General features: G+C 46.0%; 1 protein-coding gene across 1 annotated transcript in view; it reads right to left on the reverse strand.

Annotated features, from left to right (window-relative positions):
* The window catches only part of LOC112237403 (glypican-1-like), a 142,680-nt gene that overhangs the window by 38,810 nt on the left and 77,777 nt on the right, over positions 1 to 26,093 (reverse strand). The window contains exons 4-5 of the mRNA XM_042308283.1: positions 3,563 to 3,790; positions 3,138 to 3,301 (exon numbers count right to left, since the gene is read on the reverse strand). Coding sequence (XP_042164217.1) covers positions 3,138 to 3,301; positions 3,563 to 3,790 — 392 coding nt within the window. The remainder of the gene's footprint in view (positions 1 to 3,137; positions 3,302 to 3,562; positions 3,791 to 26,093) is intronic.

Below are 26,093 nucleotides of genomic sequence, written 5' to 3' on the forward strand. Positions count from 1 at the left end.
CCTCCCTTCTACCTTCCCCTCCATTCTCCTCCCTTTCCTTATCTTCCCATCTCCTCCCTTGTCTCCCTACTTCTCCCTTGCCCCCTTCCCCCTCTTCCCCTCTCTTCCCTTCTCCTCCCTTCCCTTTCCTTCCTTCCTCTCCCATGTCCCCCTTCTCCTCCCTTCCCTTTCTTCCTTCTCCTTTCTTCACCTCCCTTCTACCTTCTGCTCCCTTCCCTTCTTCTTCCTCTCCTCCCTTCTCCTCCCTTCTCTCCCTATCCATTCTTTCCCTTTTCTTCCCTTTTCCTCCCTTGTCTCCCTTCTCCTCCCTTGTCTCCTCCCTCTCCTACCTTCCACTCCCTTCTCCACCCTTATCCTACCTTCTCCTCGCGTCTCCTCCCATCTCTCCCTTTCCCTACCTTCTCCTCCCTTCTCCTCCCTTCTCTTCCCTTCTCTACCTTCTCTCCCTTCCCTTCCCCTCCCTTCCCTTTTCTTCCCTTGTCTCCCTTCTCCTCCCTTATCTCCTTTCTCATACCTTCTCCTCCCTTACACTCCCTTCTCCTCCCTTCTCCTACCTTCTCATCCAGTCTCCTTCCTTTTCTCCCTCCCCCTCCCTTCTACGTTCCCCTCCATCTCCTCCCTTTCCTTATCTTCCCATCTCCTCCTTTGTCTCCCTACTTATCCCTTGTCCCCCTTCTCCTCCCTTCCCTTTTCTTCCTTCTCCTCCCCTCCCTTCTACCTTCTCCTCCCTTCCCCTCCCCTTCTCCTCCTTTTTCTCCTCCCTTCCCTTTCTTCCTTCTCCTCCCTTCCCTTCTTCCCCCTTCTCCTCCTTCCCTTCTCTTCCTCTTCCTTCTCCTCCTCCCTTCTCCTCCCTTCCCCTCCCTTCCTTCCTTCTCCTCCCTTCCCTTCTCTTCCTTCCCCTCCTCCCTTCCCTTCCCCCTTCTACCTTCTCCTCCCTTCCCTCCCTTCTACCTTCTCCTCCCTTCTTCTCCTCTTCTCCCCTTCCTTCCTTCTTCTCTTCCTTCTTCCTCCCTTCCCTCCCTTCTACCTTCTCCTCCCTTCCCTTTTTCTTCCTTTCTCCCTCCCCTTCCCTTCTCTTCCTTCTCCTCCCTTCCCTTCTCTTCTTCTCTCTCCCTTCCCTTATCTTCCTTTCTCCTCCCTTCTCCTCCCTTCTCTTCCTTCTCCTCCCTTCCCTTCTCTTCCTTCTCCTCCCTTCTTCCCTTCTCTTCCTTCTCCTCCCTTCCCTTCTCTTCCTTCTCCTCCTTTCCCTCTCTTCCTTCTTCCTCCCTCCTTCCCCTTCCCTTCTCCTCCTCCTTCTCCTCCCTTCCCTTCTCTTCCTCCTCTCCTCCCTTCCCCTCCCTTCTACCTTCTCCTCCTTCCTTCCTTCTTCTTCCTTCTCTTCCCTTCTACCTTCTCCTCCCTTCCCTTCTCTTCCTTCTCCTCCCTTCCCTTCTCTTTCTCTCCCTCCCTTCCCTTTTCTTCCTTCTCCTCCCTTCCCTTCTCTTCCTTCTCCTTCCTTTATTCCTTTCTTCTCCCTCTCCGCCATTCTCCTCCCTTCTGTTCTCTTCCTTTCTCTTCCCTTTTATCCCCTCCCCCCTCCCCCTTCTCCTCCCTTGTCTCCCCAGAGCTACTTGATCTGATCCATATTTCCTGACTGTAGCCATTTTGCTGCTGCTGAAGGACATTGAGCGATATGTTCATTAAATGAGGTCGGCTGGGGAAAATGTGTAAGTAATTAGAGCAGCTTTTACAAAATTACAAAATGTCATCCCTGCACTAATGCCAGGGCGCTGGCAGCCGCTGCCATTCTCAATGAGGTCAGGGTGTACTCTTGGGCACATTCACATATGCACACACACAAATGATGGAGCTATCGTGGGTCTACTTTATGTGGTACAGTATGATTTGATTGGCAGAGGTGGGGCGAGGTGTAGGTGTACATCTCACAGTGATCTCTTGTCAAGGTCAACATGTGTGTACATGAGTGCCCCTTCCACTCACTCCTTCCTCTCACTTCCACTCTCTCGATGCTCTCTCTCCCTCTCACCCAAACCCTCTACTGTACTTTCCCTCTGTCTCTCTCTCTCCCTCATTTCACTTTCTCCTAACAGCACAATCTACCACAATCCCTATTACAGTCTGATTAGAACCACAGGGAGAAGGCGGGGAGGGAGAGAGGGTACCCATATCCCAGCATGCCTTCTGGCATTCCACTCAGCCCTCTGCCCCCCTGGCTGGTCCAATCAGACTCCAGACTCCACATGAGGCATACATCTCCCCCTCCTCAATTCCTCCATTTACCCTCTTATAGCTTCCTCTCCTCCTCTCTCCACTCCATTCCTCCTTATCTCCTCTTTTCTTTCTCCTTATCTCTCTCCTCAATTCCTCCATTTACCCTCTTATAGCTTCCTCTCTCCACTCCATTCCTCCTTGTCTCCCCCTTTCTTTCTCCTTATCTCTCTCCTCCATTCTCCTCTCCTCCTCCACTATCCTCACCTTTTCCGCTCTCCTCTCCTTCCCTTCCTCTCCCTCAGGTCACTCTATTAACATTGTCCAGAGCTGTGGCTCACTCTGTCCCTCTCCTGTACACACTGTGTGTGTAAACAACCTGGTGTTATGGTCCTAGATTTCTCCCTCTTCTGTTCCTCTGTTACTCCATTAGAGATTGATTGGCTTGCAATGAGATGCCCAGCACTGTTTATATGCTGTTATTTGGCCCAGTGTTGACCACACACTGTTCGAGAGAAGAAGTATAGAGCCGCTGGAGGACTACTGTACACAGTGTGACACACAACGCTATAAAGAACTGTCTGAAACCAGAGACAACATGACAAGACAAAATAAATGCTGGATATTGTAGGATCCGTGGAACCTTTCAGCCATTCTTTTACATTAGAAAAAGAGGCACAAGGGATCCTTCTCTCATGCGGTAACATTAGTTTGATAGAATGCTTGTATCTCAAAGCTCCAAATGCGTTTTAAAGTTTCACGGTGGTCGTGCCAGATTGATGCCAGCTTGATGTACAGCAGGTTTGAGAAAGGATGAGAAAAAATAAATAGAAGAGAGAGAGAGGGGAAGAGAGAGAGAAAACTGAGTAGAGCGAGGAGATAAACAACTCTGACAAAGATAGACATGGAGAAAGATGGGTCAGTCTTACCTGTGACACCTTGCGAACCACCTCCCCGCTGATCACCAGTCCCTGGACAAAGGAGCGTGCCGCCACAAATGTACGGGTCACTTTCAACTTGAGGTCTCGGGGGTTGTCACCAAAGGGTCGCAGCGTCTCCGACTGCTTGGACACACACTCCAGGTAGTCATCGCCTGCAATCATAATAACTTTATTAGTAAAACGCTCCTCATACAATACACAAGTGATAGCTAAAGCAATATAACGGCCTCACATAGTTAACAATAAAAGTTGAAATCATACAAGATGAAATTCATGAAAATATTTACCAAGGTTGGGGTGAATTCAATTTCAATGCAAGAGTTTGGAAAAAGCAGCATTTATTTTCAATGGAGATTTTGAAAGTTGAACATTTCAAAGAACCTATTTAAGTTCAATGTGTAATGTTTACGTACCTATGAGATACCGTCCATTGGCTCCCTTGAACATCCTCTCCAGCAGGCGGGCCCAGAACTCGTTGAGCGCCTCCTCTATGTTAACATTGGAACCACGGTAGTACCGTCTCAGCTCTGTGTACAGGTCAGAGAACACGCGGGTGTTCTGGGTGTACAGGGAACCCAGCGCCGGAGGATACGACTGCTGCAGGACACCCTCAGAACGGTTCAGCAACTCCAGGAGGTAACCTGGAATGAGACAGGAAACGGGACATGTTCAACAGTGTTAAACAGTTCAATTTAGGTCAATTCGATGTTGTTTTTTTCATGTAATTCTTATTATGAAATGGATACATTTCCAGGGGGAAGCAAACAAAATGCAAGAATGAAAGAGTATAATTTCCCTTTAATGTTTTTGTATTTTTTCTGGCGACAAACAACAGCAGCACTGTTTCCGAAAATACCGTTTAGTGTAGCTTAGCTGTGAGGGCTGGGGCTCTGTCTCATTGCTTTGTACTGCATATGAAATATGCCACAGAGATGAACCCAGAGAGGAAGAGTTTAAATGTATTCTGAGGCAGGATAGGATGTGCAGTGGAAGATAATGTTGCCATCCAAATAAAACGCACTGAGTGGGATATAGAGAGATTCTCTAACATACACTTACATTGTGCAGACACACACACTTAAACCCGAACACAAACAGACACAGGCCTGCAGAGACACACACTCAAACCCTAACACAAACAGAGACAGGCCTGCAGAGACACACACTCAAACCCTAACACAAACAGACACAGGCCTGCAGAGACACACACACTCAAACCCTAACACAAACAGACACAGGCCTGCAGAAACACACACACTCAAACCCTAACACAAACAGACACAGGCCTGCAGAGACACACACTCAAACCCTAACACAAACAGACACAGGCCTGCAGAGACACACACTCAAACCCTAACACAAACAGACACAGGCCTGCAGAGACACACACTCAAACCCTAACACAAACAGACACAGGCCTGCAGAGACACACACACTCAAACCCTAACACAAACAGACACAGGCCTGCAGAGACACACACTCAAACCCTAACACAAACAGACACAGGCCTGCAGAGACACACACTCAAACCCTAACACAAACAGACACAGGCCTGCAGAGACACACACACTCAAACCCTAACACAAACAGACACAGGCCTGCAGAGACACACACACTCAAACCCTAACACAAACAGAGACAGGCTTGCAGAGACACACACACAAACCCTAACACAAACAGACACAGGCCTGCAGAGACACACACACACAAACGCAGAGAGCAACATAAACAGCAGACAAACCCAGTCCTTCTGGAATGGGACTCTCAGCCAGTCAGTACCATGGCTCTGGCCAAAAACACACTACACAATAACAGGCTGGGCTGCGACTGCACTGTTTAAGAATACATTTTCACTGCATCGTCTTTAATGTGTGTGTGTGTGCAATGTTTTCTTTGAAGACGTTCTTATCTACTTCCTGCCCGCCATGCCCTCCAGATGGGGAGAGGAATCACTGAGCCTCTATGAGAATTCCCTTAGCTCAGCACTAATATCTCTCTCTCTCTCTCTCTCTCTCTCTCTCTCACAAGCACAAACAGAGACTTGAAAATGGATTTGAACACACTCAACCACACACATACACACCCAGCAAACATTCTCCACATTCACCACACACATCCAGTACGCAGACACACTGCCTGAAGACGATCCAACAGTGTTGAATATGTTACGTAATATAATGTTAAAGCTCATACTGACCCAACCGCACTGCATTATCTAAGCAGGGCCTTGTCACTAAGCAGGGCCTTGTCACTAAGCAGGACCTTGATGATGTCACTATTCTAAAACAAATGAATTAAACATTATAATAATGAACCATCAAATTCTTATCAGGAGAGGAATAAGACAGGAATATCTGCTGTGTTGCTGGGGACTGATTGTGAAACATTACAGAAAGACTCCTAGTTAAAGCCAACGCGACCAGAAATAATGGCTAGAGGCAAAGGAAGCGAGTGTTTAATGAAAGTAGTGAATCACAGAAAGTCTGTACTGATAATGGACTTTGTTATGGTGAAGTTTCAGTCTAGGACTAACTGGGAGACTAAGTGTTTAAATAAGCTCAGTTAACCCAGAACTAAAGTCAGGTGTAATTAGTCAGGTGCTCGATTAAAGGGGTAAGAACTTTCTGATTTAGCCTCGGTTTCAATTCTCCTCATTAGGAAATGTGACTGAGAACAAGATTTGGGTCATGGAGGCGTGCTTTATGTGGGTGTCTGTTGTGTGTGAGTGTGTGTGTTCGAACGTGGGAAGCATTTGTACTTTCACTCGGTCAAAACAGTACACAGATACAGTCACTCACCCTTCTAAATAACTTGAAACCATCTAACCGGGTATTTGTGTCTGGAAGTAGCCTAGACTAACTAGCAAGCAAGCCAACTTATTTAGTCAATTAGCTTTAGTCGGCTGGTGTGTGACCGTGACAAAGTTGGTTTGATATTGGAAAGTGTATCTCTGGGCTCGTTAGGGACCGTCAATAAATTCTAACATTTACATGGGACAATATTCTGATGTTGCACATCTTTTAGTTTACTCATCAAATGCTTAAAATATTTGGTTAGAGTTTTACAATTTGGAGCTATTGACATTTAAAAATATTGTCCCATGTACATTGTGTAATTTACTGATGGTCCCTAACTAGCCCCATAGGGATATCGAATGTCAAACCAAATTGACCATGGGCATTACGATCAGGTCATGTGCAGCTGCGCTCTGAATTTATGATTATTTTGGTGCTGCCAGCTGTGGGCAGGATTGAAATAACTCCAACCCAATTAAAACTGTTACAGAACCCTTCATTCCGTGACATACCATTTTCCATAATTATCTTACAAATCTCCGTTTTGGACAAGACTGACTTTATGACCAAAATGATTTTATTTACACTTTGTACTCAATTTTGACACTACAATAAATGTTTCTGACTCATATCGAATCCACATTTTTACATGAGAGAAGTTGTTTATTGCCTTCAGTTGCTCTTTAAGTTCTGGGTCCATGGATGTTAATAAGGATCTGACCCTTTCTTTCAATTTTTGCCGAAAATAACAGTCCCAAATCTGACTGCCTGTAGTTCAGGACCTGAAGCAAGAATGTGCATATGCTTGATACCATTTGAAAGGAAACACTTTGAAGTTTGTGGAAATGTGAAATGAATGTAGGAGAATATAGGAGAATATAACACATGATCTGCTAAAAGAAAATACAAACAAAAACACATGCATTTTATTTTTTTTTGAATCCATCATCTTTGAAATGCAAGAGAAGGGCCATTATATAATATTACAGTTTAGGCGCAATTCAGATTTTGGTCACTAGATGGAAGCAGTGTGCGTGCAAAGTTTCAGATTGATCCAGTGAAGCGTTGCGATACTGGACAATATTTTGTATCAAGTCAGCCCAAATGTGCCCAAATGGTGAATTGATACATTTTCAAGTATTTTCAAGATAACTATATGGTAATAGAATTTTGTTGTTTACACACTCCCAGGAATGTCATACATGATGGATCATTAGCTTATACACCAACTTTCACACATCTAGATGGCTGGGTGGGGTGGGTGTGGAGCCAGAGACAGCAGGGGTTCAAACTGTATATCCCAGTTCCTACATTTGAATTTAAAATTTCATTTTATCAAACAAAACTATGCTACATTTTATCTCTGTCTGGTACCCTCAGGATGACAAATCAGAGCAAGATTACTGAATGTAAGTACATTATTTACCTTCAGAGGTGAATGTATCAAACCATTTGCCTTGATACAAGTGTTTTGTTGTTGACTGTAATAGCTACTGGAAATTGGACACTTCAGTTAGATTAACAATAATTCAAGCTTTCTGCCCATATAAAACATATCTATGTCCTGGAAATGTTGCTGTTACACACAACGTCATGCTAATCACATTAGCGCACATTAGATCAACCGTCCCGGTATAGGGACACCGATCCAGTTTAACTTGTTATGGCCGCAATCCCCCTATCGGGATAAGTGTCATCAACAACCGCTGAATAGCATAGTGCTACATTCGATAAATATTACTACAATTATTTATATTCATGAAATCCCAAGTGCAATATAGGAAAACACAGCTTAGCCTTTTGTTAATCCACCTGTTGTGTCAGATTTTGAAATTATGCTTTACAGCGAAAGCAATCCAAGCGTTTGTGTAAGTTTATCGATCACACGACAAAACATTAAGTACACTGAGCATCAGGAAGCTTGGTCTTGAAAATCAGAAAAGCAATCAAATTAATCGTTTACCTTTGATGATCTTCGGATGTTTTCACTCACGAGACTCCCAGTTACACAACAAATGTTCCTTTTGTTCCATTAAGATTATTTTTATATCCAAAATACCTCCATTTGTTTGTCGCGTTATGTTCAGAAGTCCACAAGAAACAGCGGTCACGACAACGCAGACAAAAATTCCAAATAGTTTCCATAATGTCCACAGAAAAATGTCAAACATTTTTATAATCAATCCTCAGGTTGTTTTTAGAATATATAATCGATAATATCCGCAACCGCAGATGTCTTTCACAGTAGGAGAGGGGAAAAAAATACCTATCCAAACTCTGTTGCGTGAGCAAAACTCATGTGACCACTTGATGCGATGTTATCGTTCTGGCTCATTTTTCAAAATAAAAGCCTGAAACTATGTCTGAAGACTGTTGACACCTTGAGGAAGGGATAGGAAAGGAATCTGGTTCATATCCCTTTAAATCCAGCTAAGGGAGGCTATGGAACATGGAGTTTTCAAAATAGAAGCCACTTCCTGTTTTGATTTTCCTCAGGGTTTCGCCTGCAATATCAGTTCTGTTATACTCACAGACAATATTTTGACAGTTTTGGAAACTTTAGATGGTTTTCTATCCAATACTAATAATAATATGCATATATTAGCAAATGAGACTGAGGAGCTGGCCATTTACAATGGGCTCCTTTTCATCCAAGCTACTCAATACTGCCCCTGCAGCCATATGAAGTTAGAGAAAAAAGAAAGAAGGAGGATCGGAACAGGAAATACGAAAGATGCTAACACCTGTGAAATCGTGATTTGTCCAAATAACCAGTGGTGAAAAACCCAAGCACCGGAACTAATGCTGCTCACTATTTCACTTATCGCATTGTATCATGACAGATCTACCATTTATGTTTACGTAGTCTGTCCACAAGAGATTATGTATAAGCAACTAATGTGTATCTTATGGCTAAGTTAGCAATTAGCATTGCACAAAAAAATGATTTCGTATTCAACCAAAGGCCTACGCAGTGGACAGCTGGGTGGCCGAGGGCAAGCCAGAACCAGAGACACGGACACAGTGAGAAGCCCTAGGGCCAACAACACCTTCATCCCTGGCAACTACCTGAAAGCTCAGGGCCAAACAAACACAGAACCATCCAGTTATATTCCAGGCCTTTCCGTGCAGAGCAAAGTGCTTGGTCGGTGTGGTTCTGACTGGATGACAGATCATTCCCCTGCCACCTGACCAGATGCCAGTCAGACAGACGTATCCAGACCTCTGTGCCTGTTAGGATTAGCCCGGAGTGACGTTCTGCTGTCACACACACACACATGCACTGCCTACGTGCACACACGCAAGCGCACGTAGGCAGGGACGCAGGCAGACACACTCATACACTACATGGCCAAACGTATGTGGACACCTGCTAGTCGAACATCTCATTCCAAAATAATGGGTATTAATATGAAGTTGGTCCTCCCTTTGCTTCTATAACATCCTCCAGTCTTCTGGGAAGGTTTTCCACTAGATGTTGGAACATTGCTACAGGGACTTGCTTCCATTCAGCCATGAGCATTAGTGAGGTCAGGCACCAATGTTGGGCGATAAGGCTTGCCTCACAATCAGCATTCCAATTTATCCCAAAGGTGTTTTTTAAAAGTTAACTAGGCAAGTCTTACCCCGGCCAAACCCTAACGATGCTGGGCCAATTGTGCGCCTCCCTATGGTAATCCCAATCAAGACCAGTTGTGATACAGCCTGGAATCGAACCAGGGTTGGTAATGATGCCTCTAGTACTGAGCTGCAGTGCCTTAGACCCCTGCGCCACTCTGGAGTTTGAAGGGGTTGAGGTCAGGGCTCGAGGTCAGGGCTCTGTGCAGGCCAGTCAATTTCTTCCACAACAATCTCGACAAACCATTTCTGTATGGACCTCAAATTGTACACGGGAGCATTGTCATGCAGAAACAGGAAAGGGTCCGTCCCCAAACTGTTGCCACAAAGTTGGAAGCACAGAATCATCTAGAATGTAATTTTATGCTGTAGCGTTAAGATTTCCCTTCACTGGACTTAACAGGCCTAGCCCGAACCATGAAAAACAGCCCCAGACCATTATTCCTCCTCCACCAAACTTTACAGTCGGCACTATGCATTGAGGCAGGTAGCGTGTTCCTGGCATCCTCCAACCCCAGATTAATCCGTCAGACTGCCAGATGGTGAAGCATGATTCATCCTTCCAGAGAACGTGTTTCCACTGCTCCAGAGTCCAATGGAGACAAGCTTTACACCACTCCAGCCGACACTTGGCATTCATGAAGCTCCCAACGAACAGTTCTTGTGCGAACGTTTCTTCTAGAGGCAGTTTGGAACTCGGGAGTGAGTGTTGCAACTAAGGACAGGTGATTTTTACTCACTACACGCTTCAGCACTCGGCGGTCCAGTTCTGTGAGCTGTGGTGGAAAAAGTACCTAATTGTTATACTTGAGTAAAAGTAAAGACACCCAAACAAAAAATGACTAAAATGAAAGTAAAAGTCATCCCAGAAAATACTACTTGAGTAAAAGTATAAATATACTTAAGTATCAAAATGAAATGTAATTGTATCAAAAGTAAAAGTATAAATCCTTTCACATTTATACTAATTTCACTAATAGACTAAGAGCTGGGTTGACAGCGTATGACAGGAGCAGACTGTTGCTGTGGCTGTACTGTTGTCTTAGCTGGGTTACAAGACAGGTCAGGAAACAATGTAGCGCAGTTGACATTTAAAGGTAATTTAACCATTGAGCCGACATCAGCATTATTGACTTGCGATCTCCGGTAACACTGTCTTTTAATGGTGCATAGCCAAAAAAGGATGCTTGAATTGAATCACAGCCTAAAATAGTCTAAAATAGAGTTGGAAAGAGTTGGAAAATTCATGCTTTGGTTAATAGTCATGCATAGTTTTAAACATACAGTACAACAGTGTGAATCGCAGTCAGATAATGCCTGTTATCCTTTAGATAAGATTCGTACTTGGGTATGTTGAAAATGCTAGAGATTTAAAACAGGGTGAGTGTTTAGTAATCTCTTACTGTGCCATAGGGCAGCCAGTCCCTTCTCTGCTGTGGTGACTAATGATGATCATTAACATGACATGTGTATGTGTGTGTGTGTGTGTGTGTGTGTGTGTGTGTGTGTGTGTGTGTGTGTGTGTGTGTGTGTGTGTGTGTGTGTGTGTGTGTGTGTGTGTGTGTGTGTGTGTGTGTGTGTGTGTGTGTGTGTGTGTGTGTGTGTGTGTGTCTGTGAGCATGCGTGCAAATGTGTGTACGTGTGTGTATGTCCTTGCTCCTCCATTTTCTCTCTCAGGGGCCCCAGAGGAACCACAATCTAACCCTCCATCCTCCCCTCATCCCCCTCTCACCCCTCATCCCCATCCCCTCATCAGCACCATGACTTCCAGGTTAAAGCAGGAGTTGAGGGCTGAGCATCCCCATTGACAGAGCTTCATATGCACACTAGGGCTATAGACTACTCTATACTGAACATATGCTAACATGCTAACCCAGACATAATGTTAAATTAGTAATAATCTTTCACATTAAAGTACTAACACAGACTTCTACGTAATCTGTTTTGGCACCTCTAGACCAATTCAGATGATTTGAGGACCTTTTTGATGAAAAATGTGTTTGTTTTCAACTATCCTGTTTTTCATTTCGTATTTGATGTGTATCTTTGTAGCCCCAGTCATAGACGGTTCTCTCTGCTACCACACGACAAGCGGTACCGGAGCGCCAAGTCCAGGTCCAAGAGGCTTCTTAAACAGCTTCTACCCCCAAGCCGTAAGACTGCTGAACAATTCATCAAATGGCCACCAGACTATTTACATTATGTCTCGCCACTCCCCCAACACCCTCTTTTACGCTGCTGCTACTCTCTGTTTATCATCTATGCATAGTCACTTTAACTATACCTACATGTACATATTACCTCAATTAGCCCGACTAACCGGTGCCCCCGCACATTGACTCTGTACCGGTATCTCCTGTATATATCCTCACTAATGTTATTTTCACTGTCATTTTACAGTTTTGGTTTTATTTTGTATTTCTTTACTTATCTATTGTTTACCTAATACCTATTTTTTACTTAAAAATGGCACTGATGGTTAGGGCTTGTATTCGGCGCACGTGACAAATAAACTTTGATTTTTATTTGATTTGAATTACAGGGCTCATTTGTGAAAGAGACATTGGTCTCAACATGAATTCCTGTCAAAATGAAGGTTAAATAAAATACCATCTCTCTCTCTTTCTGACACACAAATAAACACATACACACATACACACAGTGAACCTGTGATAAGCCTGGTGTCTGTGTTCTGATGACTTTCTCCAGCAGCGAGAAGAGAATAATGAATGGTTCCGTTTGTAATGATATGAAGTTGAATTAGTGGAACAGCTTGACATGTCTCTGGCTTGTTCTCTCTCTCATTTCCTTTCTGTGTTTCTAATATTCACCCTTCATACATGCCTGCTGAAATCCATACACTCCCACCCATGTCTCAATACCAGCCACTTTGCTCAATCCACAAAAACGTGCAAGTACACACACACACACATGGTGTGCTCAGTATTTCTCAATAATGCTGTTGGTTCTATTTTTCAGTCCTCCATACCTCTCTCTCTCTCTCCCTACCTCCGCTCACCCCTCTCTCTCTCTCTCTCTCTCTCTCTCTCTACCTCCGCTCACCCTTCTCTCTCTCTCCCTACCTCCGCTCACCCCTCTCTCTCTCTCCCCTACCTCCGCTCACCAATCTCTCTCTCTCTCTCCCTACCTCCGCTCACCCCTCTCTCTCTCTCTCCCCTACCTCCGCTCACCCCTCTCTCCCTCTCTCCATACCTCTGCTCACCCCTCTCTCTCTCTCCCCTACCTCCGCTTACCCCTCTCTCTCTCTCCCTACCTCCGCTCACCCCTCTCTCTCTCTCCCTACCTCCGCTCACCCCTCTCTCTATCATTCGCTCTCCCTAACTCCCGCTCACCCCTCTCTCTCTCTCTCTCTCTCCCTACCTCCGCTCACCCCTCTCTCTCTCCCCCCTCTCTCTTTCTCTCTCTCTCTCCCTCCTCTATCTCTGATAAGCCCTGGCATTGTTGTGGGATTCTGTGTCTCTGTGTTTCGGAGTTAACGTTGATCCTCCTCCCACTGCCAATAACTCCAACTGGAGGCTTACTGGGTCTACCCTGTACCACCTCTGTTCATTATTCCCTGATCCTGAACCAGTCTCTAACAGAGAGCTCAGTGGGGGATGTACCACTGATACTCATTACATGCTGATCCTGAATCAGTTTCTCCCTCAGAGCTGTGGTTCTGGCTATAAACAACTGATCTTGAATCAGTTTATGACACAGAGGGCTCAGAGTGCCCCATAAACACTGAGTGTACAAAATATTAGGAACAGAGCTTGGTGTGGCCTATCTGGACCAGCTTATTAAAGGCTGATCCCAAATCAGCCAGATCTGATTACTCGAACATTTGTATAGAATACACATTATGGACATTGTTACCACTGAGCTGAATCCAGAGAGGTGTGTGTGTTTTTGTGCCTGTATACATGCATGCGTGCGCGTGTGAGTAATCTCGAGTCAAAGGAGGACAGGATGCTATCCTCTTGGGTCCTTTCCAGGTCAGAGCAGAATAAAAGACAGACTAGTTGTATCTGTTGTTAGGCCCTCCCTCACTGTGTTCTATACAGAACACCACTAATGAAGGCATGGCCTGACACCTTGGTAATCTGACACCACTTCACTTTCTGTTCTTCCTCAAACACCACACACACATAAACGCAGTTGGACACACACCCACACACACACCCACACACACACACACACACAGTAACACACACACACTGTAATAGCTCACAAATAGCCTGTGTATTAATTTGTGGTGAGGTGGGAGATGGAGAGACACAGAGAGAGAGATGGAGGGGTGAACCGTGGTTGCTTCGGCGCCAATGTATCCGATCCTCCTAATTGTATTTGTCCAGTTTGACAAGTGGTGAATGATTTGGTTAACAGAACGCTCCTTGGCTGAGGGAGGGAGGGAGAGTGCGGAGGAAAGAGAGGGAGACGGAGTGAGTGAGTCAGAGAGGAGAGAAAGGGGAAAAGAAGAGAAGGAGGAAGAGTTGGAAGGGATGCATTGTGCTGATGTGGTTGTTTTAGACCTGGCTATCTTGGCCATTCATGGATGAACCAACCCCAGTCCACTCAACAGCAGTTCTCTGCCCTTCTTCTATGGCTGTCCCTCTCTTTCCTCTATGGCTGTCCCTCTCTTTCCTCTATGGCTGTCCCTCTCTTTCCTCTATGGCTGTCCCTCTCTTTCCTCTATGGCTGTCCCTCTCTTTCCTCTATGGCTGTCCCTCTCTTTCCTCTATGGCTGTCCCTCTCTTTCCTTTCTGTCCCTCTATGGCTGTCCCTCTCTTTCCTCTATGGCTGTCCCTCTCTTTCTTTGGCTTCTATGGCTGTCCCTCTCTTTCCTCTATGGCTGTCCCTCTCTTTCCTCTATGGCTGTCCCTCTCTTTCCTCTATGGCTGTCCCTCTCTTTCCTCTATGGCTGTCCCTCTCTTTCCTCTATGGCTGTCCCTCTCTTTCCTCTATGGCTGTCCCTCTCTTTCCTCTATGGCTGTCCCTCTCTTTCCTCTATGGCTGTCCCTCTCTTTGTCCTCTATGGCTGTCCCTCTCTTTCCTCTATGGCTGTCCCTCTCTTTCCTCTATGGCTGTCCCTCTCTTTCCTCTATGGCTGTCCCTCTCTTTCCTCTATGGCTGTCCCTCTCTTTCCTCTATGGCTGTCCCTCTCTTTCCTCTATGGCTGTCCCTCTCTTTCCTCTATGGCTGTCCCTCTCTTTCCTCTATGGCTGTCCCTCTCTTTCCTCTATGGCTGTCCCTCTCTTTCCTCTATGGCTGTCCCTCTCTTTCCTCTATGGCTGTCCCTCTCTTTCCTCTATGGCTGTCCCTCTCTTTCCTCTATGGCTGTCCCTCTCTTTCCTCTATGGCTGTCCCTCTCTTTCCTCTATGGCTGTCCCTCTCTTTCCTCTATGGCTGTCCCTCTCTTTCCTCTATGGCTGTCCCTCTCTTTCCTCTATGGCTGTCCCTCTCTTTCCTCTATGGCTGTCCCTCTCTTTCCTCTATGGCTCTCTTTCCTCTATGGCTGTCCCTCTCTTTCCTCTATGGCTGTCCCTCTTTCTCTTGGCTGTCCTCTATGGCTGTCCCTCTCTTTCCTCTATGGCTGTCCCTCTCTTTCCTCTATGGCTGTCCCTCTCTTTCCTCTATGGCTGTCCCTCTCTTTCCTCTATGGCTGTCCCTCTCTTTCCTCTATGGCTGTCCCTCTCTTTCCTCTATGGCTGTCCCTCTCTTTCCTCTCTATGGCTGTCCCTCTCTTTCCTCTATGGCTGTCCCTCTCTTTCCTCTATGGCTGTCCCTCTCTTTCCTCTATGGCTGTCCCTCTCTTTCCTCTATGGCTGTCCCTCTCTTTCCTCTATGGCTGTCCCTCTCTTTCCTCTTTGTCCTCTTTCCTCTTGGCTGTCCCTCTCTTTCCTCTCCTGTCCCTCTCTTTCCTCTATGGCTGTCCCTCTCTTTCCTCTATGGCTGTCCCTCTCTTTCCTCTATGGCTGTCCTTCTCTTTCCTCTATGGCTGTCCCTCTCTTTCCTCTCTCCTTTTCTCTTTCTCTCCTTGCCTCTCCATCTTCACTCCTGGCACTCCCTGTCACATGCAGAATACACAAACAAACAACCAACAAATGTACTCTGGGCTTTGATGAGGGACAAAAAGAGTCCAACCGTAACCTATTCTGTTACATACAACTCCGTCACCTTTCTCCGCACGTTTACGTGCTGTAAACTACGTACATGACGAATACAATTTAGATTTGATTTAAACCATAATGACAATTGATACTTCAATGCTTAACAAATTCTGACAAATCATACATCTCAATGAGTCTCAACTACCTCCAGCTGAATATTCCCATTGCCCAAACAATGGACCATATTTCCAAGGCCATAGTCAGACATTGGGAGAGGATGTCGTGGTCAGAGAGAGAGAGAGAGAGAGAGAGAGAGAGAGAGCCTACATACATCAGTTGATGAATGGTGTCTTTCAGCGTGTGTGTGTGTGTCTGTTTAATATAGTGGTCTTTTAATGGCGTCTAAATGCTTCCTAAGGAACCGTGGTGATCCGCGGGCTAACTGCACTAACCACACAGCTGATAAGTGTTGTGATGGATGGAGAGTGTTTGTGTTCTGACACACCAGCACTACGATACCTCTCTCTCTCTCTCTCTCTCTCTTTCTCTATCTGTTTCTCTCCCTCTCTCGCTCTGTTTCTCTCTCTCTCTCGCTCTGTGTTTCTCTCTCTCTCTCGCTCTGTGTTTCTCTCTCTCTCTCGCTCTGTCTTTCTCTCTCTCTCTCGCTCTGTCTTTCTCTCTCGCTCTGTTTCTCTCTCTCTCTCTCGCTCTGTTTCTCTCTCTCTTTATCTATTTTCTGTTTTTCTGTCTCATGCACTATTTATTCTCTCCTCTTTCTCTCCATCAGTTTCCATCTGTTTTTTCTTCCCCTCTCCCTATTGCTTGTAGGTCCCCCTCCTCTCCCTCTTTCTCTTACTGTTCCTCTCCCAAATGGAACATTTCTCCATCTCTCGCACCCCTCATCGCTCACTCTCCTTCTCTCCATCCTTCCCTCTTCTCCTTCCACCCTGCTCCCTTCCCTCTCTCTACTCTTCCTCCCTTCCCTCTCTCTACTCTTCCTCCCTTCCCCTTCCCTCTCGCTACTCTTCCTCCCTTCCCTCTCTCTACTCTTCCTCCCTTCCCTCTCTCTACTCTTCCTCCATCGTTCCCTCTTCTCCTTCCACCCCGCTCCCTTCCCTCTCTCTCTCTACTCTTCCTCCCTTCCCTCTCTCTCTCTACTCTTCCTCCCTTCCCTCTCTCTCTCTACTCTTCCTCCATCTCTCTCCATCGTTCCCTCTGTCTCCTCCCAACATCCCTCCTTCTCTCTCTCCCTCCACCCTCTCTTCATAGTGAGTAATGTGTTTGGCGTTTAGGACGCTGTAACTCTGGCTCCCGCCCAACATGATTTGCATGCCAAGACCACGAGCCAATCAGGCGGCACAATGGAGCAGATGTCCTTGGCATTTCTGACATCAACAGAGGTGACCCTGAAAACAGGAAATTAGTCTCAGAATGAATCAAGTATGTGGTCTATAATTGGGAAGAGTTAGCGACAAAATGAATGCCATGCTGGGTGTATGTTGGGTCTAATTGGAAAACGCTTTAATGTTATGTGGAAAATCCTAATGTTTACTGATGGTCCCAAGATACTTCAATGAGGTTTAATGCATGAATTCAACTGCTTATACTCTCTTAGAAAAAAAAGGTGCTATCTAGAACCTAAAAGGGTTCTTCAGCTGTCCCCATAGAAGAAACCTCTAAAGAACCCTTTTGGGTTACATGTAGAACCCTTTTTACAGAGGGTTTTGCATGGAACCCAAAAGGGTTCTACTTGGAACCAAAAAGGGTTCTCCTTTGGGAACAATCGAAGAACCCTTTTGGAAACAGGGACATTCAATCCCAGCCAACTCAGTTTGAAATGGCGTTACTTAAAGGAATACTGTGAGATTCTGAATGAAGTTAGTGGAAGTTAGCAATAGTTTCGCAAGCCAATAATAACTGGTGTTAGCATAATGCTAACTTACCTGTAGACTTTCAGTCATTGAGCTAACGCTGGTAGCATTGGCTCGCAAAACTTCCTTCATACTGCACGCACAAACATCAAAATGTTATCCACATGTTCATCTGACTCTGGGTAAGTAGAATGACATAAACTCTCCCTCTCTTTCTCTCAAACTATTATCTACTCTTCTAGTGTTTGTCATACTGTCACGCTCTGACTCACTCATTCTCTCACACACACTCTTTTATAATATGTTTTTCTCTCTCTTCTGTTTTTCCCTCTCTTCTAGCCATGGTAGCCAAAATAATGGGCCTTTTTATACATGACCCTAAGCCTGATGGGATGCTAATTGCTTAATTAACTCAGGAACCACATCTGTGTGGAAGCAACTTCTTTCAATATACTTTGTATCTCTCATTTACTTAAGTGTTTCCTTTATTTTGGCAGTTACCTGTATCTGTACCCTGGCCTGACAAATCGTTGGTCTCTTGATTTGTGTTCATAGAGATAAATAGGGAGATGTGCTGTAAACACACAAATGACAGAATCTCTCATTATCCCTTTAACAGACCAGCTGGGTCTTTAAAAAAATAAAAAGTCTAATTCAATGAATAAATAAGACTGTGTTGCTTGGTCATCTAGAACTGAGTGTGCCTGTCAGCCAGAGCTCTGTGTTTAAATCTAATTCAAGTCTATGAGGAGTATTTGCCTCACAGACAAAAATAGGCTGACATACACAAGGCAATAACCCACCGGCTAGTGATCCTGGGGAGTGTGTGTGTGTGTGTGTGTGTGTGTGTGTGTGTGTGTGTGTGTGTGTGTGTGTGTGTGTGTGTGTGTGTGTGTGTGTGTGTGTGTGTGTGTGTGTGTGTGTGTGTGTGTGTGTGTGTGTGTGTGTGTGTGTGTACGTGTGTGTGTGTACGTGTGTACGTGTGTGTGTGCTTCTGTTTAGAGTGCCAGGTTCACATGCATGCACACTTTCTCTCTGTCACACACACACGGTGCCATCTAGATACCACACACTGGTTGAATCAACGTTGTTTCCACGTAATTTTGCAGTTAAGCCAATGTGGAATAAATGTTGAATTGACGTCTGTGCCCAGTGGGCAGGCATGACACCATTAGCCCTTCCACCACCTGCCAGGATAATGGCACCTTCTGTCTGGCACACCTGCCAGCCATCCAACACTTCTACCTTAGGTGTCATTACTTAACATTCTCTTTGACCTCTACCCTTCCACCTCTCTCTCTCTCGCGCTCTCTCTCCCTTTCTCTTTCTCATTCTTTTTCTCTCTTTCTCTTTCCCTTGCTCTCTCTTTCTCTCTCTCTCCCTTTCTCTCTCTCTCTCTCTCTATGTTTCTCTCTCTTTCCCTCGTTCTCTTTTATCCCTGTCTCTCTCTCCTCTCAAACTCTTATCTATTCTTCCGGTGTTTGTCATATAGCCTTCACTGTCACTGTCACTCCGACTCAGTCTCATTTTCTCACACGCACTCTTTCATAATCTACTTCTCTCTTTCTTTCTCTCTCCTTGTCTTCCTATCTTTCCTATCTTTCCTCCCATAGCTCCACCTTTCAGTGGGCAGTGGAAGCTGACCCCTGTCCTTTCCTTCCCACTGTTAGCAGCTCCTCAGTCCACACACACACACACACACACACACACACACACACACACACACACACTCCTTTGTCTCCACGTCGCCACAATCTTTTTTTCCCCATCAGACCAGGCAGAAAATATGCTTTATCCAGGGTTGTAAAGGGAAAATATGATAAACCCCTCATTTATGAAGATTTAGAGGTTTGGCTAAGCTCAGGCTTCAGTGCAGATCTATTCAACAGATATCTATGTCCTGGCCTGACGAATCCTATGTCTCTGGATTTGTGTTTATAGAGATTTTTAAAAACAGGGATGGTTGTATGTAAACACACGTAAGTTCTGAACATGTTTGTTTTAAAACGTTGTCCTTGGTCAGGTGCTTATTGGTTGTTAAACATACAGACACACACACACAGTAACACCCTACACTTAGCCACATGGTGCAGGCCCACACCCAGCTAAACACACCCAGATGTAGATGGGAGAGACTCCAGCTAAGGGGACTAGTAGGGTAGAAGTCACATAGACACTGACTAGTACATTTACGCACTTGTACACTTCTCCATCAACACTCCTGCAACTTAAAAGGATACTGCAAGATCACCCAGAGTCAGTGGAACTCGCGGAGACCATTTGTATGTCCACGACTTCCACTGACTCATGGGTAAGTAGAACAACGGCACAACTGCAGAATATCGCAGTATCTCTTTAACCACATAACCATCATCACAGCAAGCAAGTGATAAACTCTACTACAAGCTATACAAAACGCCCACAAGTGAAAATCCCTGAAACCCACAAAATGAATGCATTTCGCAATACATTCAACAAAATGACTATGGCCATAGGAGTTCTGGGAACAGGATAATTCATACCCTTTGCACATCCAAATACGTCTTTACTTGTAATTGGAAGGCACAGCTACCACTCTGTCCATTCCAATAGACAGTCCAATAATGGGAGGGTACAGCTACCACTCTGTCCATTCCAATAGACAGTCCAATAATGGGAGGGTACAGCTACCACTCTGTCCATTCCAATAGACAGTCCAATAATGGGAGGGTACAGCTACCACTCTGTCCATTCCAATAGACAGTCCAATAATGGGAGGGTACAGCTGGACAAGTAGGGACAAGTCCATCCACACGGTCGAATATGTCCACAGTGGTAACTATGGTGAGCTGGGATACTGTGTTTAACGTGGCGTATCACCCTTCAGTTAACAGCCCTCCATCGCTCCACTTCTCCCGTCTTAAGAACAGATGCTCATTAACAGATGGTTTACATCTGACCGTCTCACACTTCTCCCTCCCCCTCTCTCTCATCCCTCTGACTCTTATCCTGCTGTCTCCATCTGATGCTCAGTGATGTGAGGTGAAGGAAGGGAGGGAGGAGATAGGGGTGACTGATCAATGTTCAGGTGGGGTTAAACACTTGTTTTTACAGAAGGGGATGGAATGAAGGAAGGAGAGAGGAGAAAGGTGAGGTGGGGGAGGTTGAGGATGTCTAGGAATGATGCTTTGGAATGTTGAAAATAGTGACACGCACACACAATCCACGGATGCAAAAAGCACTTTGGCAGAGAAAAGGAGAGGACACAGATAGTGAGAGAAGGCCTGACTGGAGATCACAAGAGAGAGTGGACAGGGCTGTACACAGGGCTGTACACAGGGGGGTTCCAGGGGGGTTCCAAGGGGGTTCCAGGGGGGTTCCAGGCATGCTAACAAACATGAACTTTGAAAGAACACAACACAAAAACAATCAATGCAAAGAAAACAACGTTCATTTGACATGCAGAACACAACACACTCTGACATCCATCATTCAGCTGGTGTGTAGACTGCAATCCCCATATGAAATCAACCTCAACTAACACGGACTTAATGCTGCTGCTTTGATGTACTGATCGCTTGAGTGGACTTTAAATAGAGCTCAGATTGTGTGTGTGTGTGTGTGTGTGTGTGTGTGTGTGTGTGTGTGTGTGTGTGTGTGTGTGTGTGTGTGTGTGTGTGTGTGTGTGTGTGTGTGTGTGTGTGTGTGTGTGTGTGTGTAAATATATAAATATATAAATATTTATATGGTGGATTCAATGTAAAAGTGATTTTACATGATGATGCACATCACACTGATTAATTTCACTCTTTTTCATTGTCATGGTAATTCTGAATCATACAAATACAAAATCAACCAAAGCAAAAGTTGGTAGGATGTTTGAATTTCTAATTTTTGGGTTGATAAGACAACAACATTGAATTAAAATACATAATTTTTCAAATAAATTCATATTAATACACTTACAATTGAATATGATGACATCATAATTGAAAATAGCAACTCTAGTAGAATGTTGAAAGTTAGAATGTTTGGTTGATAGTCACTGTAGGTCATATTGATTTGAAACTTAGTTTTGTGGGAACAACCCCAAACCTAGTTGTGTGACTTGCTTCTGCTATCCAAGATTGTACATTTTTCAACAATGAGCTTCTTCAAATAATTTCACGTCTCTACCATGGATGGCACAGTAGCTTCCTGTCGTCATCAATGGTAAGAATCAAAAAGTGAATTGCTTAATTTGGTGCAAGAATCCATGTTTAGAATGCACTTAGATACATCTACAGTAGAAGGTCCTCCTGAGTTTCTCAGATATCTAGCTACCACAACCAGCACCTGCCTGAGCAGGAGAAACAGTGTCTGTCCCACAAGCACATGGACATGAGGCGCAAGATGGAGTTTTACAGGAACGTAAGGAGGGAGTTCTACAAGCAGCATGTGAGCTCAGGGGACCCGTGCTTATTGTCTGATGAAGAGATGAAGAAACTGGAATCCATTCCAGGGGTGTTGGGGTTGGCTGCAGAAATGGACTTCCTGGAAATCTCTGATGTTTTTAGTAGAAGTAGTATTAAGATAAAAATAATTTAAAACATATATATATATATATATATAGGTTAGAGCGTTGGGCCAGTAACCAAAAGGTTGCTAGATCAAGTCCCTGAGCTGACAAGGTAAAAATCTGTCATTCTACCCCTGAGCAAGGCAGTTAACCCACTGTTCCTAAACTGTCATTGTAATTAAGAAGTTGTTCTTAACTGACTTGCCTAGTTAAATAAAGGACTAGGCAACCTGCCACCCCTAATAAGAGAGGATCAGTAAGTATAGTAAGTTTGATAATTGTAGGTTGTTGTCTATTTAAAATGTATTAAAATAAATCATATTTTAAAGCTACAATATGTAACCAACCAAATTCACATAGAAATGTGAGTTGAAGATCATTCATTCCAGTTGAAAGTCTAAGAAGCGGTAGATCTGTTCTATGTGTGCTATTTCTTCAAATAGCTGAATATACAATATTTTGCTTATGGAAAATATATTTCACAGCGGTACAATGATTCTATACACAATGACTGCTTGTTTTCTGACAGAAACTGAAATTAGGTGAAATATTAGAATTTTAGCAACCAGGAAATGGCTGCGCGATTTCTGCACAGTGCATCTTAAAGTATAACAATTGTGATGCATCATTTTTGAGTGTGTGACTGTGTGTGTGCACACTTGCCTGTGTTTCCATGCATGCAATCATGTTTGGGTGTGTGTGTGAGTGTGCATCCATGCTTGGGTGTGTGTGTGTCTGTTTGAAGCACATCGTTAGTGTGTTTACATAGCTGAGTGAGTGATGCTTGACGGAGCGTTTCTGTGTGCTCTCTGTTGTTAATCACCACTGTGTGACTGTGAATGAGCTGTGCCTTCCAGATACTTCTAAAGCACATAAACACACAGAGAAAGTGTTTGTGTGTCTTGGATGGGCCGTGTGTGGTGTGTTTCAGTGTGTGTGTGTGTGTGTGTGTGTGTGTGTGTGTGTGTGTGTGTGTGTGTGTGTGTGTGTGTGTGTGTGTGTGTATTTGTATGTTTTGGACAGGTTGTCTGTGAAATGAGCCCAATGCTGCTCTGGCATTGCTTCAACACTCTGGGCAGAGTGGGCCGAGAGAGAATGAGCGAGAGAAAATGATAGCAGATTGTACAGTAAACAGACGTCACTCAGCCTCTAATCAGTATGAGGCCAGAAAGGTCAGGCTGACAAACAGATCACAGATCCAGATGACAGCTCAATCCCAATCAGCCAGGGGAACAAGTAGAGCACAGAGACAGATGCTTAGTCACCTCATATCGACTGGAACAGACTGTAGTGTATCATTAAACGTAAATAATCATCAATGTTCCAATCACTGCACATTCTAATCACTTCAATCTGGGACCAGTCTTTCCCCCTTGTCCTGAGTCACAGAACAGCGTAAATTTCACCCTCACTAAAAATAAATACACAACTGTACATTAAACGTACAGTAATGATGAATGTATATAACATGGTATGATATCATACATTGGTATGTATACTGTACATGCTACACAAATAGACCCCCACTTCTCAAACATAAATTGTGAGGGGTTATGACATTATAGTACAGTATATTGATACTGCTCTCGTGCTCTCTGTACAGTGTGTAATTTAGGGAGCTTTAAGGTTAGGTCACCTCTGTACTCTACACTACATGTGTGAGATTCCTCATCAATCAAGAAGGATTAAAGCAATATTATCTTCTCACACACACTCTGAAGCTGTGGTGAACTCCAGAGTGTGTGTGTGTACTTGTGATCCTTCACGTCGTGGAGACATGGATTTCCCTCCAAAGGACAAAAGCAGATTATGACATACTCTGGGACTTGAGACTGATGGTTGAGAGAGACTTGAGTAGGCGGAGGAGAGGAAAAGCAAGGGATGATGTGTGGAGTGTGTTGTGTATGGAGAGATGGTTGGAACAGAGGGATAGAGGGAGTGGAGATGGAGACAGCCCAGCTGTTCTGTCTGGACTACTTGCAGCATGCGCAATGAAAAACACTCTCCCTGAAATAAACTTCTGACACTATGGTTCCGCAGGAAATAGCTCACAGTGATAAACTCATTGTATTTGTATACAGACACGTACACAGACGTACAGGCACATGAATGCAAGCTAATACACACACACTCTCACACACATACGTGCATACACATGCACACATATATATGCCTTCAAAGACCCCCGACAATCCTCTCTTTTCTCTCTATTACTTTCACACACACACACACACACACACACACATACACACACACACACACACACACACACACACACACACACACACACAACTTACGACCTCGTCTTGGTTAACCAACGCGCACTGATCAGAGCAGAGTTTACACAGGACTGTTAGACATAACGGAGATGAGGGGGAAGGAAAGAGACAGAGGGTTTCCTCTTCCTCTCAACCTCTGTCTGTCTGTCTGTCTGTCTGTCTGTCTGTCTGTCTGTCTGTCTGTCTGTCTGTCTGTCTGTCTGTCTGTCTGTCTGTCTGTCTGTCTGTCTGTCTGTCTGTCTGTCCGTCCGTCCGTCCGTCCGTCCGTCCGTCCGTCCGTCCGTCCGTCCGTCCGTCCGTCCGTCCGTCCGTCCGTCCGTCCGTCCGTCCGTCCCGTCCGTCCGTCCGTCCGTCCGCCCCGTCCGTCCGTCCGTCCCTCCCCTCCCTCCCTCCCTCCCTCCCTCCCTCCCTCCCTCCCTCCCTCCCTCCCTCCCTCCCTCTGTCTCCCTCCCTCTCTCCATCCTTCTGTCTGTCCCTCCCTCTCTCCCTCCCTCTGTCTCCCTCCCTCCTCCCTGTCTCCCTCCATCTCTCCCTCTGTCTCCCTCCATCCCTCTCTCCCCCCTCTGTCTCCCTCCCTCTCTCCCTCCCTCTGTCTCCCTCCCTCTTTCCCCCTGTCTCCCTCCATCCCTCTGTCTCCCTCCCTCTGTCTCCCTCCCTCTCTCCCTCCCTCTGTCTCCCTCCATCCCTCTTTCCCTCCCTCTGTCTCCCTGTCTACCTCCCTCCATTCCTCCCTCTGTCTCCCTGCCTGCCTCCCTCCCTCCCTCTGTCTCCCTGCCTGCCTCCCTCCCTCCTTCCCTCTGTCTCCCTGCCTGCCTCCCTCCCTTTGTCTCCCTGTCTCCCTGCCTGCCTCCCGCTGTCTCCCTGTCTCCCTGCCTACCTCCCGCTGTCTCCCTGTCTCCCTGCCTACCTCCCGCTGTCTCCCTGTCTCCCTGCCTGCCTCCCGCTGTCTCCCTGTCTCCCTGCCTACCTCCCTCTGTCTCCCTGTCTCCCTGCCTACCTCCCACTGTCTCCCTGCCTGCCTGCCTCCCTCCATTCCTCCCTCTGTCTCCCTGCCTGTCTCCCCTCCCTCTGTCTCCCTGCCTGCCTCCCTGCCTGCCTCCCTCCCTCTGTATCCCTGCCTGCCTCCCTCCAGTCCTCCCTCTGTCTCCCTGCCTGCCTCCCCCAGTCCTCCCCCTGCCTGCCTGCCTCCCTCCAGTCCTCCCTCTGTCTCCCTGCCTGCCTCCCTCCCTTTGTCTCCCTGTCTCCCTGCCTGCCTCCCTCCCTCTGTCTCCCTGTCTCCCTGCCTGCCTCCCTCCCTCTGTATCCCTGCCTGCCTCCCCCAAGTCCTCCCTCTGTCTCCCTGCCTGTCTCCCTGCCTGCCTGCCTCCCTCCATTCCTCCCTCTGTCTCCCTGCCTGCCTCCCTCCAGTACTCCCTCTGTCTCCCTGCCTGTCTCCCTGCCTGCCTGCCTCCCTCCAGTCCTCCCTCTGTCTCCCTGCCTGTCTCCCTGCCTGCCTGCCTCCCTCCATTCCTCCCTCTGTCTCCCTGCCTGCCTCCCTCCAGTACTCCCTCTGTCTCCCTGCCTGTCTCCCTGCCTGCCTGCCTCCCTCCAGTCCTCCCTCTGTCTCCCTGCCTGTCTCCCTGCCTGCCTGCCTGCCTCCCTCCATCCCTTTGTCTCCCTGTCTTCCTGCCTGCCTCCCTCCCTTTGTCCCTGTCTCCCTGCCTGCCTCCCTCCCTCTGTCTCCCTGCCTGCCTC

Source organism: Oncorhynchus tshawytscha, linkage group LG28 (assembly GCF_018296145.1).
Source record: "Oncorhynchus tshawytscha isolate Ot180627B linkage group LG28, Otsh_v2.0, whole genome shotgun sequence".
NCBI lineage: Eukaryota > Metazoa > Chordata > Actinopteri > Salmoniformes > Salmonidae > Oncorhynchus > Oncorhynchus tshawytscha.